The 15,178-nt window shown below is 47.0% G+C and overlaps 1 protein-coding gene across 3 annotated transcripts; it reads right to left on the reverse strand.

Moving 5' to 3' along the window:
- Nucleotides 1–11,070: 11,070 nt before the first annotated feature.
- Nucleotides 11,071–15,178, reverse strand: LOC124005625. Of its 3 annotated transcripts, none has more exons than XR_006833658.1 (3): nucleotides 14,028–15,177; nucleotides 11,684–13,247; nucleotides 11,071–11,642 (listed from the first exon to the last, which is right to left on the reverse strand). XR_006833658.1 is itself a non-coding variant. In XM_046315045.1 (3 exons), the coding sequence occupies exons 1-2, from the start codon at nucleotides 14,532–14,534 to the stop codon at nucleotides 12,246–12,248; spliced, it is 1,509 nt and encodes a 502-aa protein (XP_046171001.1). In that variant the 5' UTR covers nucleotides 14,535–15,178; the 3' UTR covers nucleotides 11,071–12,160; nucleotides 12,219–12,245. The 3 variants fall into 3 exon arrangements, 2 of the variants coding, with proteins under 2 accessions (XP_046171001.1, XP_046171000.1); XM_046315045.1 differs by having other exon boundaries at nucleotides 11,071–12,160; nucleotides 12,219–13,247; nucleotides 14,028–15,178; XM_046315044.1 differs by having other exon boundaries at nucleotides 11,071–13,247.

Genomic DNA, 15,178 nt, shown 5'->3' on the forward strand with positions numbered 1-15,178 from the left:
TCTATTATATTATGACAGACCAAGTAGATATACTGTCTCTATTATAATATGACAGACCAGCTAGATCTACTGTCTCTATTATATTATGACAGACCAGGTAGATCTACTGTCTCTATTATAATATTACAGACCTGCTAGATCTACTGTCTATATTACATTATGACAGACCAGCTAGGAGAACTTGCACAATTGGTGGCTGACTAAATACTTTTTTGCCCCACTGTATATACTACACAGTATAATACATAGATACTACACAGTATAGTACAGCTACTGTACATAGATACTACACAGTATAATACATAGATACTACACAGTATAGTACAGCTACTGTACATAGATACTACACAGTATAATACATAGATACTACACAGTATAGTACAGCTACTGTACATAGATACTACACAGTATAATACATAGATACTACACAGTATAATACATAGATACTACACAGTATAGTACAGCTACTGTACATAGATACTACACAGTATAATACATAGATACTACACAGTATAGTACAGCTACTGTACATAGATACTACACAGTATAATACATAGATACTACACAGTATAGTACAGCTACTGTACATAGATACTACACAGTATAATACATAGATACTACACAGTATAGTACAGCTACTGTACATAGATACTACACAGTATAATACATAGATACTACACAGTATAGTACAGCTACTGTACATAGATACTACACAGTATAATACATAGATACTACACAGTATAGTACAGCTACTGTACATAGATACTACACAGTATAATACATAGATACTACACAGTATAATACATAGATACTACACAGTATAATACATAGATACTACACAGTATAATAGATACTACATAGTATAATACATATGGTATATTGTCTGTGTCAGCCATTCCCATATGGACCATCCATACATGGAACATCCTCCCTTCTGGCTGTAACGTGGAGAGAGAGGGCCCTGAGGAGCAGAGAGGCTGTGGAGAGAGAGAGGGCCCTGAGGAGCAGAGAGGCTGTGGAGAGAGAGAGGGCCCTGAGGAGCAGAGAGGCTGTGGAGAGAGAGAGGGCCCTGAGGAGCAGAGAGGCTGTAGAGAGAGAGAGGGCCCTGAGGAGCAGAGAGGCTGTGGAGAGAGAGAGGGCCCTGAGGAGCAGAGGTAAAGAGAGAGAGGGCCCTGAGGAGCAGAGAGGCTGTGGAGAGAGAGAGGGCCCTGAGGAGCAGAGAGGCTGTGGAGAGAGAGGGCCCTGAGGAGCAGAGAGGCTGTAGAGAGAGAGAGGGCCCTGAGGAGCAGAGAGGCTGTGGAGATAGAGGGCCCTGAGGAGCAGAGAGGCTGTGGAGAGAGAGGGCCCTGAGGAGCAGAGAGGCTGTGGAGAGAGAGGGCCCTGAGGAGCAGAGAGGCTGTGAAGAGAGAGGGGGCCCTGAGGAGCAGAGAGGCTGTGGAGAGAAAGGGCCCTGAGGAGCAGAGAGGGTGGGGAGAGAGAGGGCCCTGAGGAACAGAGAGGGCCCTGAGGAGCAGAGAGGGTCCTGAGGAACAGAGAGGGCCCTGAGGAGCAGAGAGGGTGGGGAGAGAGAGATGACCCTGAGTAGCAGAGAGGGTGGGGAGAGAGAGATGACCCTGAGTAGCAGAGAGAGCCTTGAGGAGCAGACACCACTACAGGGAAACAAGACCGGGTCTGTCATTTGCTACACACACTCGCACATATACATAGGAGTATACACACACAGACGATTTACAGCAGCAAACAGTGTACACGGATAATGTAAGTAAAATAATCTGATTGTATACATTTAAATAAGTCTTTAATCAGTATAACAACCACAGTGATGTGATTATCCCCAGGGTCCCCGCTTTAGGGAAGGAGGGAGTCTTCTCCAAGGCCAGGATGACACACAGGGAACCTGCAAGGGTCACGGCCAGTTCGCCTAATCATCAAAGAGGCTACGCTACGCTAGGCTACCACCAGATCATCAAAGAGGGTATACTATGCTAGGCTACCACCAGATCACCAAAGAGGCTACACTATGATAGGCTACCACCAGATCACCAAAGAGGCTACGCTAGGCTACCACCAGATCACCAAAGAGTGTACGCTACACTAGGCTACCACCAGATCACCAAAGAGGCTACGCTAGGCTAGGCTACCACCAGATCACCAAAGAGGCTACGCTAGGCTAGGCTACCACCAGATCACCAAAGAGGCTACGCTATGCTAGGCTACCACCAGATCACCAAAGAGGCTACGCTAGGCTAGGCAACCACCAGATCACGAAAGAGGCTACGCTAGGCTACCACCAGATCACCAAAGAGGTTACACTACGCTAGGCTACCACCAGATCACCAAAGAGTGTACGCTACACTAGGCTACCACCAGATCACCAAAGAGGCTACGCTAGGCTGCCACCAGATCACCAAAGGTTACACTACGCTAGGCTACCACCAGATCACCAAAGAGTGTACGCTACACTAGGCTACCACCAGATCACCAAAGAGATTACACTACGCTAGGCTACCACCAGATCACCAAAGAGTGTACGCTACACTAGGCTACCACCAGATCACCAAAGAGGCTACGCTAGTCTAGGCTACCACCAGATCACCAAAGAGTGTACGCTACACTAGGCTACCACCAGATCACCAAAGAGGGTATGCTATGCTAGGCTACCACCAGATCACCAAAGGTTACACTAGGCTAGGCTACCACCAGATCACCAAAGAGGGTACGTTAGGCTAGGCTACCAACAGAACACCAAAGAGGGTACGCTATGCTAGGCTACCACCAGATCACCAAAGAGGCTATGCTAGGCTGCCACCAGATCACCATAGGTTACGCTAGGCTACCACCAGATCACAAAAGAGGCTACGCTAGGCTACCACCAGATCACAAAAGAGGCTACGCTAGGCTACCACCAGATCACAAAAGAGGCTACGCTAGGCTACCACCAGATCACCAAAGAGGCTACGCTAGGCTACCACCAGATCACCAAAGACGCTACGCTAGGCTACCACCAGATCACCAAAGACGCTACGCTAGGCTACCACCAGATCACCAAAGGTTACGCTAGGCTAGGCTACCACCAGATCACCAAAGACGCTACGCTAGGCTAGGCTGCCACCAGATCACCAAAGGTTACACTAGGCTAGGCTGTCACCAGTACTCCTCAACCTCTGAGGCAGTTGATAATCTCATAATGATCAGAGATGAAATGTCCATTGAGACTGAGGGGGAAACGAGACACTGCTTTAGTGGGGGAAAAGGTCACAAAGTTTACATCTCAAATCATTACATTAGATTTAAGTCATTTAGCAGACGCTCTTATCCAGAGCGACTTACAAATTATGGTAGCCTATTCACTACATTTGAGGTTCTTAAACTTTTTCAGCCTGAGACCCAAATGAGAAACTGACCATCCTCCCATGACCAAAATAAGAACAAATACTGTGTGATAATCTACCACTCAGGGAGTCTTCATTATTTATATTAGTCTCCATAAGGAATAGAAAACAAGTATCTATAACATATATACGACAACAACATGAATTCTAATATGTGTTGTTTACCCAGAACCCTGTGTTGTTCATGGACTTTGAACTACGGGAACCCTGCAGCACTTCCTTCAGACCCACAGAGACAAACTGACCCCTGACCCTGAGCTACAGAGCCTGCTCACCATCGCCTCTTATCACATCACACTGGTCATGGAACACCTACCGATCCAAAATGGTACCCAGTTTCCTCCTCCTCCTCCCACTCATTCCTTATGACTGGGTCAGTGTCTCACACACAGGTCAGTCAGTAACACCCACGGGTCAGTGTCTCACACACAGGTCAGTCAGTTACACCCACAGGTCAGTCAGTTCCACCCACGGGTCAGTGTCTCACACACAGGTCAGTCAGTAACACCCACGGGTCAGTGTCTCACACACAGGTCAGTCAGTTCCACCCACAGGTCAGTCAGTTCCACCCACGGGTCAGTCAGTTCCACCCACGGGTCAGTGTCTCACACACAGGTCAGTCAGTTCCACCCACGGGTCAGTGTCTCACACACAGGTCAGTCAGTAACACCCACGGGTCAGTGTCTCACACACTGGTCAGTTAGTTACACCCACGGGTCAGTGTCTCACACACAGGTCAGTCAGTAACACCCACGGGTCAGTGTCTCACACACAGGTCAGTTAGTTACACCCACGGGTCAGTGTCTCACACACAGGTCAGTCAGTTACACCCACTGGTCAGTTAGTTACACCCACGGGTCAGTGTCTCACACACTGGTCAGTTAGTTACACCCACGGGTCAGTGTCTCACACACTGGTCAGTCAGTTCCACCCACGGGTCAGTGTCTCACACACTGGCAGAAACCACAGGAAACACCCACGGGTCAGTGTCTCACACACTGGTCAGTCAGTTCCACCCACGGGTCAGTGTCTCACACACAGGTCAGTCAGTTCCACCCACGGGTCAGTGTCTCACACACTGGTCAGTTAGTTACACCCACGGGTCAGTGTCTCACACACAGGTCAGTTAGTTACACCCACGGGTCAGTGTCTCACACACAGGTCAGTCAGTAACACCCACGGGTCAGTGTCTCACACACTGGCAGAAACCACAGGAAACACCTACGGGTCAGTGTCTCACACACTGGCAGAAACCACAGGAAACACCTACGGGTTAAACTTTATACGGTAGCAAATGTTCGGTGATAGCCCAGTCACAGGGACATTGGCAATGCTTTTTAGCACAGGATTAGGCTTGATCTGTCCCAGGAAACCGGGCCTCCCAGGAAACCGGGCCTAAATGGGTTGATAGCCTAAGTGTGAGTTTTAAAGGGTAACTGTTTCCAATGTGTGGTTGTGTGTGTAGGAACACGTGCCCCTATGCTGGTAGGCCAAATATTGTGTTCGTCTAGCCTTTATTTACCCAGAACATGTCTCCTTCCTGAACATAACCCAGACCAGACCCCTCTATGAAATACTGGATGTTGGTTTTATTTATTTATTTAATTTTGTATTCAAGGGTTTCGTCACAAATGGCACCCTATTCAATCAGTGCATTCCTTCTGACCAGAGCCCGATAAGGGCACTATATAGGGAATCGGGTGTAGTTTGGGATGCAGGTTCTCTCTCCCTCTGACAGCTGGGTGGAACCCTAGCCTTCCAGGTGCTGTCCTTCACAGATGGTGAGAATGATTCTGTGAGCAGCCTTCCGGTCTCTTCTTCCTCAGTTGAATCCATACAAATGTAATCCTCCCAGCGGTCTGAGGCTCTGCATCGCAGTTCTGATGTTCCACTGGGCTGGGCGTTCGATCCGTGACCGGGAGTCCCATAGGGCGGAGTACAGTTGGCCCAGCGCCGTCCGTGGTAGGGGAGGGTTTGACCTAGTAGGGGGGTTCCTGGAAGCTGACTTCGGTCTTCGGGCGAACGGTGTTTCCTCCCGAAACATTGGTGTGGCTGGCTTCCAGGTTAAGTGAGCAGTGGGTTAAGAAGCAGCACGGCTTGGCGGGTCATGTTCCCGAGGACCCACAACTTGACCCTCGCCTCTCCTGAGTCCGTTGGGAAGTTGCAGCGATAAGACAAAGGTCATAACTAGAAATTGGGGAGAAAAATAAATAGAATATTCTAGGATTCTAGTTCTATAGTTGAACATCTGAAGCTCTTTTGTTCTCTCATATGGGTGCATCCCAATAGACTAGAGTCTAGTGGTTTAGAGAGGCGGCAGGTAGCCTAGTAGTTTAGAGGGGCGGCAGGTAACCTAGTAGTTTAGAGGGGCGTCAGGTAACCTAGTAGTTTAGAGGGGCGGCAGGTAGCCTAGTAGTTTAGAGGGGCGGCAGGTAGCCTAGTAGTTTAGAGGGGCGGCAGGTAGCCTAGTGGTTTAGAGGGGCGTCAGGTAACCTAGTGGTTTAGAGGGGAGGCAGGTAACCTAGTGGTTAGAGGGGCGGCAGGTAGCCTAGTGGTTAGAGGGGAGGCAGGTAACCTAGTGGTTTAGAGGGGCGGCAGGTAACCTAGTAGTTTAGAGGGGCGTCAGGTAACCTAGTGGTTTAGAGGGGCGGCAGGTAACCTAGTGGTTTAGAGGGGGGCAGGTAGCCTAGTAGTTAACCAGGTAGCCTAGTAGTTTAGAGGGGGCAGGTAACCTAGTGGTTTAGAGGGGCGGCAGGTAGCCTAGTGGTTAGAGGGGGGCAGGTAGCCTAGTGGTTTAGGGGAGGCAGGTAACCTAGTGGTTAGAGGGGCGGCAGGTAGCCTAGTGGTTTAGAGAGGCGGCAGGTAGCCTAGTGGTTAGAGCCAGGTAGCCTAGTGGTTAGAGGGGGGCAGTCAGTGGGAGGGGGAGGCAGCCTAGTGGTTAGAGGGGCGTCAGGAGTGGCAGGGAGGCAGGTAACCTAGTGGTTAGAGGGGCTGCAGGTAGCCTAGTGGTTCAGGTAGCCTAGTAGTGGTTAGAGGCGGCAGGTAGCCTAGTAGTGGTTTAGAGGGGCGGCAGGTAGCCTAGTGGTGGTTTAGAGAGGCAGTCAGGTGGCCTAGTGGTAGAGTGGTTAGAGGGGCGGCAGGTAGCCTAGTGGTTTAGAGCCTAGTGGGGCGGCAGGTAGGCTAGTGGTTTAGAGGTAGGCCTAGTGGTTAGAGGGGCGGCAGGTAGCCTAGTGGTTAGAGGGGCGGCAGGTAGCCTAGTGGTTAGAGGGGGGGCAGATAGCCTAGTAGTTTAGAGGGGAGGCAGGTAGCCTAGTGGATAGAGCGTTGGACTAGTAACTGAAAGGTTGCTGGATCGAATCCCGGAGCTGACCAGGTAAAAATATGTCGTTCTGCCCCTGAACAAGGCAGTTAACCCACTGTTCCTAGGCCGTCATTGAAAATATACACATTTGTTCTTAACTGACTTGCCTAGTTTAATAATAATAATAATTCAGACCAATACAGATGAAGGAGAGGAGAGCAAGTCATTTTACACCACTTGAACTAGTTCTGATTTGGAAAACAGAAACAGCTGAACTGACAACTGCAGTCAGCTTTGAGACTACGCTGTATCTAAACTGATAACTACATGTCGGGATTGACACTAAGTTTGTAAACATTTGTACAACATATGAATCTAATATCTCTGGCAAACTCGAGGTCATTTAAAAAATGTATCGGTATTATATTTGTATTTATTTTTTGTTTATTGTCTGGATCATCGTGGCCCAATTCACAAACGGAACACTGTATAGTGCACTACTTTTGACCAGAGCCCTATGGAGTAACTAGTGCACTACTTTTGACCAGGGCCCTATGGAGTAACTAGTGCACTACTTTTGACCAGGGCCCTATGGAGTAACTAGTGCACTACTTTTGACCAGGGCCCTATGGAGTAACTAGTGCACTACTTTTGACCAGAGCCCTATGGAGTAACTAGTGCACTACTTTTGACCAGAGCCCTATGGAGTAACTAGTGCACTACTTTTGACCAGGGCCCTATGGAGTAACTAGTGCACTACTTTTGACCAGAGCCCTATGGAGTAACTAGTGCACTACTTTTGACCAGAGCCCTATGGAGTAACTAGTGCACTACTTTTGACCAGAGCCCTATGGAGTAACTAGTGCACTACTTTTGACCAGAGCCCTATGGAGTAACTAGTGCACTACTTTTGACCAGGGCCCTATGGAGTAACTAGTGCACTACTTTTGACCAGAGCCCTATGGAGTAACTAGTGCACTACTTTTGACCAGGGCCCTATGGAGTAACTAGTGCACTACTTTTGACCAGAGCCCTATGGAGTAACTAGTGCACTACTTTTGACCAGGGCCCTATGGAGTAACTAGTGCACTACTTTTGACCAGAGCCCTATGGAGTAACTAGTGCACTACTTTTGACCAGAGCCCTATGGAGTAACTAGTGCACTACTTTTGACCAGGGCCCTATGGAGTAACTAGTGCACTACTTTTGACCAGAGCCCTATGGAGTAACTAGTGCACTACTTTTGACCAGAGCCCTATGGAGTAACTAGTGCACTACTTTTGACCAGAGCCCTATGGAGTAACTAGTGCACTACTTTTGACCAGAGCCCTATGGAGTAACTAGTGCACTACTTTTGACCAGAGCCCTATGGAGTAACTAGTGCACTACTTTTGACCAGAGCCCTATGGAGTAACTAGTGCACTACTTTTGACCAGGGCCCTATGGAGTAACTAGTGCACTACTTTTGACCAGAGCCCTATGGAGTAACTAGTGCACTACTTTTGACCAGAGCCCTATGGAGTAACTAGTGCACTACTTTTGACCAGAGCCCTATGGAGTAACTAGTGCACTACTTTTGACCAGGGCCCTATGGAGTAACTAGTGCACTACTTTTGACCAGAGCCCTATGGAGTAACTAGTGCACTACTTTTGACCAGAGCCCTATGGAGTAACTAGTGCACTACTTTTGACCAGAGCCCTATGGAGTAACTAGTGCACTACTTTTGACCAGGGCCCTATGGAGTAACTAGTGCACTACTTTTGACCAGGGCCCTATGGAGTAACTAGTGCACTACTTTTGACCAGAGCCCTATGGAGTAACTAGTGCACTACTTTTGACCAGAGCCCTATGGAGTAACTAGTGCACTACTTTTGACCAGAGCCCTATGGAGTAACTAGTGCACTACTTTTGACCAGAGCCCTATGGAGTAACTAGTGCACTACTTTTGACCAGAGCCCTATGGAGTAACTAGTGCACTACTTTTGACCAGAGCCCTATGGAGTAACTAGTGCACTACTTTTGACCAGGGCCCTATGGAGTAACTAGTGCACTACTTTTGACCAGAGCCCTATGGAGTAACTAGTGCACTACTTTTGACCAGGGCCCTATGGAGTAACTAGTGCACTACTTTTGACCAGAGCCCTATGGAGTAACTAGTGCACTACTTTTGACCAGAGCCCTATGGAGTAACTAGTGCACTACTTTTGACCAGAGCCCTATGGAGTAACTAGTGCACTACTTTTGACCAGAGCCCTATGGAGTAACTAGTGCACTACTTTTGACCAGAGCCCTATGGAGTAACTAGTGCACTACTTTTGACCAGGGCCCTATGGAGTAACTAGTGCACTACTTTTGACCAGAGCCTATGGAGTAACTAGTGGACCAGTAACTAGTGCACTACTTTTGACCAGAGCCCTATGGAGTAACTAGTGCACTATTTTTGACCAGAGCCCTATGTAACTAGTGCACTACTTTTGACCAGGCCCTATGGAGTAACTAGTGCACTACTTTTGACCAGGGCCCTATGGAGTAACTAGTGCACTACTTTTGACCAGAGCCCTATGGAGTAACTAGTGCACTACTTTTGACCAGAGCCCTATGGAGTAACTAGTGCACTACTTTTGACCAGAGCCCTATGGAGTAACTAGTGCACTACTTTTGACCAGGGCCCTATGGAGTAACTAGTGCACTACTTTTGACCAGAGCCCTATGGAGTAACTAGTGCACTACTTTTGACCAGAGCCCTATGGAGTAACTAGTGCACTACTTTTGACCAGGGCCCTATGGAGTAACTAGTGCACTACTTTTGACCAGAGCCCTATGGAGTAACTAGTGCACTACTTTTGACCAGAGCCCTATGGAGTAACTAGTGCACTACTTTTGACCAGAGCCCTATGGAGTAACTAGTGCACTACTTTTGACCAGAGCCCTATGGAGTAACTAGTGCACTACTTTTGACCAGAGCCCTATGGAGTAACTAGTGCACTACTTTTGACCAGAGCCCTATGGAGTAACTAGTGCACTACTTTTGACCAGGGCCCTATGGAGTAACTAGTGCACTACTTTTGACCAGAGCCCTATGGAGTAACTAGTGCACTACTTTTGACCAGGGCCCTATGGAGTAACTAGTGCACTACTTTTGACCAGAGCCCTATGGAGTAACTAGTGCACTACTTTTGACCAGAGCCCTATGGAGTAACTAGTGCACTACTTTTGACCAGAGCCCTATGGAGTAACTAGTGCACTACTTTTGACCAGAGCCCTATGGAGTAACTAGTGCACTACTTTTGACCAGAGCCCTATGGAGTAACTAGTGCACTACTTTTGACCAGAGCCCTATGGAGTAACTAGTGCACTACTTTTGACCAGGGCCCTATGGAGTAACTAGTGCACTACTTTTGACCAGAGCCCTATGGAGTAACTAGTGCACTACTTTTGACCAGGGCCCTATGGAGTAACTAGTGCACTACTTTCTACCAGGGCCCTATGGAGTAACTAGTGCACTACTTTTGACCAGGGCCCTATGGAGTAACTAGTGCACTACTTTTGACCAGGGCCCTATGGAGTAACTAGTGCACTACTTTTGACCAGAGCCCTATGGAGTAACTAGTGCACTACTTTTGACCAGGGCCCTATGGAGTAACTAGTGCACTACTTTTGACCAGAGCCCTATGGAGTAACTAGTGCACTACTTTTGACCAGGGCCCTATGGAGTAACTAGTGCACTACTTTTGACCAGAGCCCTATGGAGTAACTAGTGCACTACTTTTGACCAGAGCCCTATGGAGTAACTAGTGCACTACTTTTGACCAGGGCCCTATGGAGTAACTAGTGCACTACTTTTGACCAGAGCCCTATGGAGTAACTAGTGCACTACTTTTGACCAGGGCCCTATGGAGTAACTAGTGCACTACTTTTGACCAGAGCCCTATGGAGTAACTAGTGCACTACTTTTGACCAGAGCCCTATGGAGTAACTAGTGCACTACTTTTGACCAGAGCCCTATGGAGTAACTAGTGCACTACTTTTGACCAGAGCCCTATGGAGTAACTAGTGCACTACTTTTGACCAGGGCCCTATGGAGTAACTAGTGCACTACTTTTGACCAGAGCCCTATGGAGTAACTAGTGCACTATTTTCTACCAGGGCCCTATGGAGTAACTAGTGCACTACTTTTGACCAGAGCCCTATGGAGTAACTAGTGCACTACTTTTGACCAGGGCCCTATGGAGTAACTAGTGCACTACTTTTGACCAGGGCCCTATGGAGTAACTAGTGCACTACTTTTGACCAGAGCCCTATGGAGTAACTAGTGCACTATTTTTGACCAGAACCCTATGGAGTAACTAGTGCACTAATTTGACCAGAACCCTATGGAGTAACTAGTGCACTAATTTGACCAGAGCCCTATGGAGTAACTAGTGCACTACTTTTGACCAGAGCCCTATGGGGTAAGTAGTGCACTATATTAGGGAATAGGGTGCCATTTTTGGGAGTACCAAATAACAAAAATGGAAGTTTTTGTTGAGCAGCTATGTACTCTTAGCTACACAATGAAATACTCCCTGCTGGGACAATAAGGTTTGAATTGAACTGGTCTCTTTAATATGGTTGTAAACACACGGTACACATCCTGACCCCCTCAATACACACCAGGAACAGTAGACCCCCTGAATACACACCAGGAACAGTAGACCTGACGTCCGGACCCCCTCAATACACACCAGGAACAGTAGACCTCACATCCTGACCCCCTGAATACACACCAGGAACAGTAGACCTCACATCCTAACCCCCTCAATACACACCAGGAACAGTAGACCTCACATCCTGACCCCCTCAATACACACCAGGAACAGTAGACCTCACATCCTGACCTCCTCAATACACACCAGGAACAGTAGACCTCACATCCTGACCCCCTGAATACACACCAGGAACAGTAGACCTCACATCCTAACCCCTCAATACACACCAGGAACAGTAGACCTCACATCCTAACCCCCTCAATACACACCAGGAACAGTAGACCTCACATCCTAACCCCCTCAACAGGAGTAATTTCACTGTATGATTCTGTCCCAAATGGCCCAGGTGAAAAGTAGTGCACTAGTTACTCCATAGGGTCTGGTCAAAAGTAGTGCACTATATAGGGGAATAGGGTGCCATTTTGGCCAGAGACTATGATTAGTCCCTTGTTGTTCAGAGATGTAGCCGAGGCCTAGATCTGTAATCTACAGACTCTTTGTTAGGCTACTTTTCTAATCACTCTCACAGGTGAGGATCTGTAATCTACAGACTCTTTGTTAGGCTACTTTTCTAATCACTCTCACAGGTGAGGATCTGTAATCTACAGACTCTTTGTTAGGCTACTTTTCTAATCACTCTCACAGGTGAGGATCTGTAATCTACAGACTCTTTGTTAGGCTACTTTTCTAATCACTCTCACAGGTGAGGATCTGTAATCTACAGACTCTTTGTTAGGCTACTTTTCTAATCACTCTCACAGGTGAGGATCTGTAATCTACAGACTCTTTGTTAGGCTACTTTTCTAATCACTCTCACAGGTGAGGTTTAATCCAAAGTATTCTGTCTCTGAATCCACCGTTGAATCAGAGTCCTCTTCCTGTGTGTCATTTCCTTGTAGTGCTGATGATGCATGTCCCACTTCCTCTGTTTCTGTCTCTCCTAGCAGGGAACCCCTGTCTTTCTCTTCTTCTCTCTCTTCCTGTACTGTTGATCCTCTGTCCTCCTCTCTTTCTGTCTCTTCTGACAGTGGACTCCACTCTTCCTCATCTTCTTCACCCTCTTCCTCCAGTGGACCCCAGTCCAGCTCTATTTCAAACTCATCCTCCACTGGCCCCCCGTCCTCCTCTCTTCCGGTTTCCTCTGTCGGTTTCGCCGTAGGAGGAGGTCGTGGGCAGACTTCACCCCTGACACTATGTTGGAAAAACAGCTCACAGTCCTCCCTCCAACATTTGATGTTGATGTTGTACCCAGCTGCCTTCATCTCTTTCTGTTTATTTAGGACATTGCTATGTGTGGTTGTTATGCCCATTTTAGAAAGTCTTTTGAAAATGTGCTTAACCCCTCCTTGGGTCAGTGTTGAGTTTATGACATAAGCCAGTGCAGAAAGCCTGGGGTTTCTACCTCTCAGGGCCACAGAGGCAGCCACACAGTTATGGATGGTGGAACCACCTGTTGCAGTATTGATGGCGGTATAAAGCCATGGTGTCTTCCTGGACAACTCATTATCCAACGCTTCGTATGAAAAATACTTCATGTTCTCCAACGAGGTACTACTCAAGATGCACGGTTCGGCAGAGGTCATGTAATTTAAGGGTCTTGCATATGCCTTGACCTCTGCTTCTATTTTCTGCGTCATCTGCTTTCTGATTTCTTGACACATGGTCTCATTCGTCAAGGCTAACTTGACAAATGTCGCCAATTTGCCTTTCGCCAGGTTTTCAACCATTCCAGAAAATTCTGATGAAACCTTCTCGACCCTCTTTTTCAGCTTCGGATCCAATTGGTTTGGGTATGTTATGACAACCTGCAAAATAATGTGAAGTTAATAGACTAATTTAGATTATTATAATGAAAATACCGAAGATAGGAATACTACAGTACAAGTATATGCATGTGGTTTTAGGAGGAGGAGGAGGCGGGGCTTTGTGATTGGCAAGGTGGTGAATGTTGCTCGAAGAGCCACGATGCTTGGCTCTTTAACATTTTAACACGCATCGCTTGCGGTACGGTTTTGGTAGCATTAAAATAACCGTATATTTTTATATCGGCGAGAAATACATTTAAAAAAAAAAAAAAATTTTTAAACAACGTTAAATTGATACACCTTTTAATAGAGTTAGAGTTCTCACACGGCGCACAGTCGACTTCCTGAGCTATTTTGCTGTCTGCGTCTCTGAACATCTGTGAGAAAAAGGGAGGCCGACGCAACAATGTGTCGTCACTGAAAAATACTGTCGGCTGCAACTGTTAAAAACGCTATACATGAAGTGTGGATTTCGCATATGTGAAATAATTTTGATATGAAACTATATGAATTTATGTTTCTAGAATCGATCCGTGATTAGATGGGAGTATTTGGCTTGCAAAACCAATTCGCCCTTTAATCATAATATGCAAGTCCAATGTTGGGCTAGTTGGTTAGTATAACTACCTCGACAAGACTATACATGAAGTGTGGATTTTGCATATGAATTTATGTTTCTAGAATCGATCCGTGATTAGATGGGAGTATTTGGCTTGCCCTTTAATCATAATATGTAAGGTATATAAGTCCAATGTTGGTCTAGTTGGTTAATATAACTACCTCGACAAGACTGCTCCTCGGGGGAACCTTTTTATAGGGAGGACATTTCTTCTTGGCTCCCTTGTCTGTTTCAGATGGACTCGGCTCCCGTTCAGACGTCTTCTTGGCAGCCCTGTCTTTTTCAGATGGACTCGGCTCCCGTTCACGCTTCCTCTTCTTGCTCGTCCCCGGTGTCTGATGCTCTGATTGCCATTTCTTTAAAATGCTTACAGATTCCTCTATCCTGAGAAATAGTCGATAGCACTTAGCACAAATTCTGCCCGACTTCACCCCTGGTGCCTCAGTTAGCACTAAACCGGTGGCAAGGAATCTGTCACATAACTTTTTGTCCTTTGAGGCTTTGGGCTTGTCAAATATTCTTCGTGTCGCCTGTAATGTCCCTTTGATGAGCAGATTTTGTCCGCAGAGCCGACAGGTGTTCTGTACGGATGGATAAGGGTCTGATATACCTTGATAACTATGCAGAACTAACGTCTGGCTGCAAAGAACCAGGCCTACGGCTGTCATTGTTGTTTGTTTACATACTCTGCATCCTTCTGAACACACCAAAGACGGTGGATAAATGAAGATGGTTCATTCGCCGTTTTGCATTTTTTTTTAAAAGGTCATTTCCGGTCTACTAGATGTGTCTCCTATAGACACCAATGCAATAGCATCTGGGTCTGGTCTACTAGATGTGTCTCCTATAGACACCAATGCAATAGCATCTGGGTCTGGTCTACTAGATGTGTCTCCTATAGACACCAATGCAATAGCATCTGGGTCTGGTCTACTAGATGTGTCTCCTATAGACACCAATGCAATAGCATCTGGGTCTGGTCTACTTCTTTGTTAATGGACTTATCAAATATTATGGCTATACTGACAGGTTTACATGTCTCTCCGGTCTAATAATGAGAGTCGTTGTCCACAAAGCGACACGCCGGGCTGCCTAACTCCCGCATATCCTTTCTTTGGATTGGTGGATGCATCTCATTATTGTAATCCAGTTTTGAATATTCGATGAGGGTTGTTTACGTCGACCGTCTGTATTCAATGGAGAAATTATATGCTTTACTAGCCTTATTCCATGAAAATGCATAGCCAGTTTTTCCCTTCTCCCCGTCTGCACACACGTCGGCAAATCGACGCTTCGGAAACACGTCATTGAT

This window comes from Oncorhynchus gorbuscha, linkage group LG19 (genome assembly GCF_021184085.1).
Source record: "Oncorhynchus gorbuscha isolate QuinsamMale2020 ecotype Even-year linkage group LG19, OgorEven_v1.0, whole genome shotgun sequence".
Lineage (NCBI taxonomy): Eukaryota > Metazoa > Chordata > Actinopteri > Salmoniformes > Salmonidae > Oncorhynchus > Oncorhynchus gorbuscha.

Bases quoted from the DNA above. Each gene is read 5' to 3' on its own strand.
- LOC124005625 (XM_046315045.1), bottom strand. From the start codon at position 14,534: ATGACAGCCGTAGGCCTGGTTCTTTGCAGCCAGACGTTAGTTCTGCAT. The intron at 13,248-14,027 runs GTAGTTATATTA...ATTATTTTGCAG, and splicing joins CGAGGAGCAGTCTTGTCGAG to GTTGTCATAACATACCCAAA.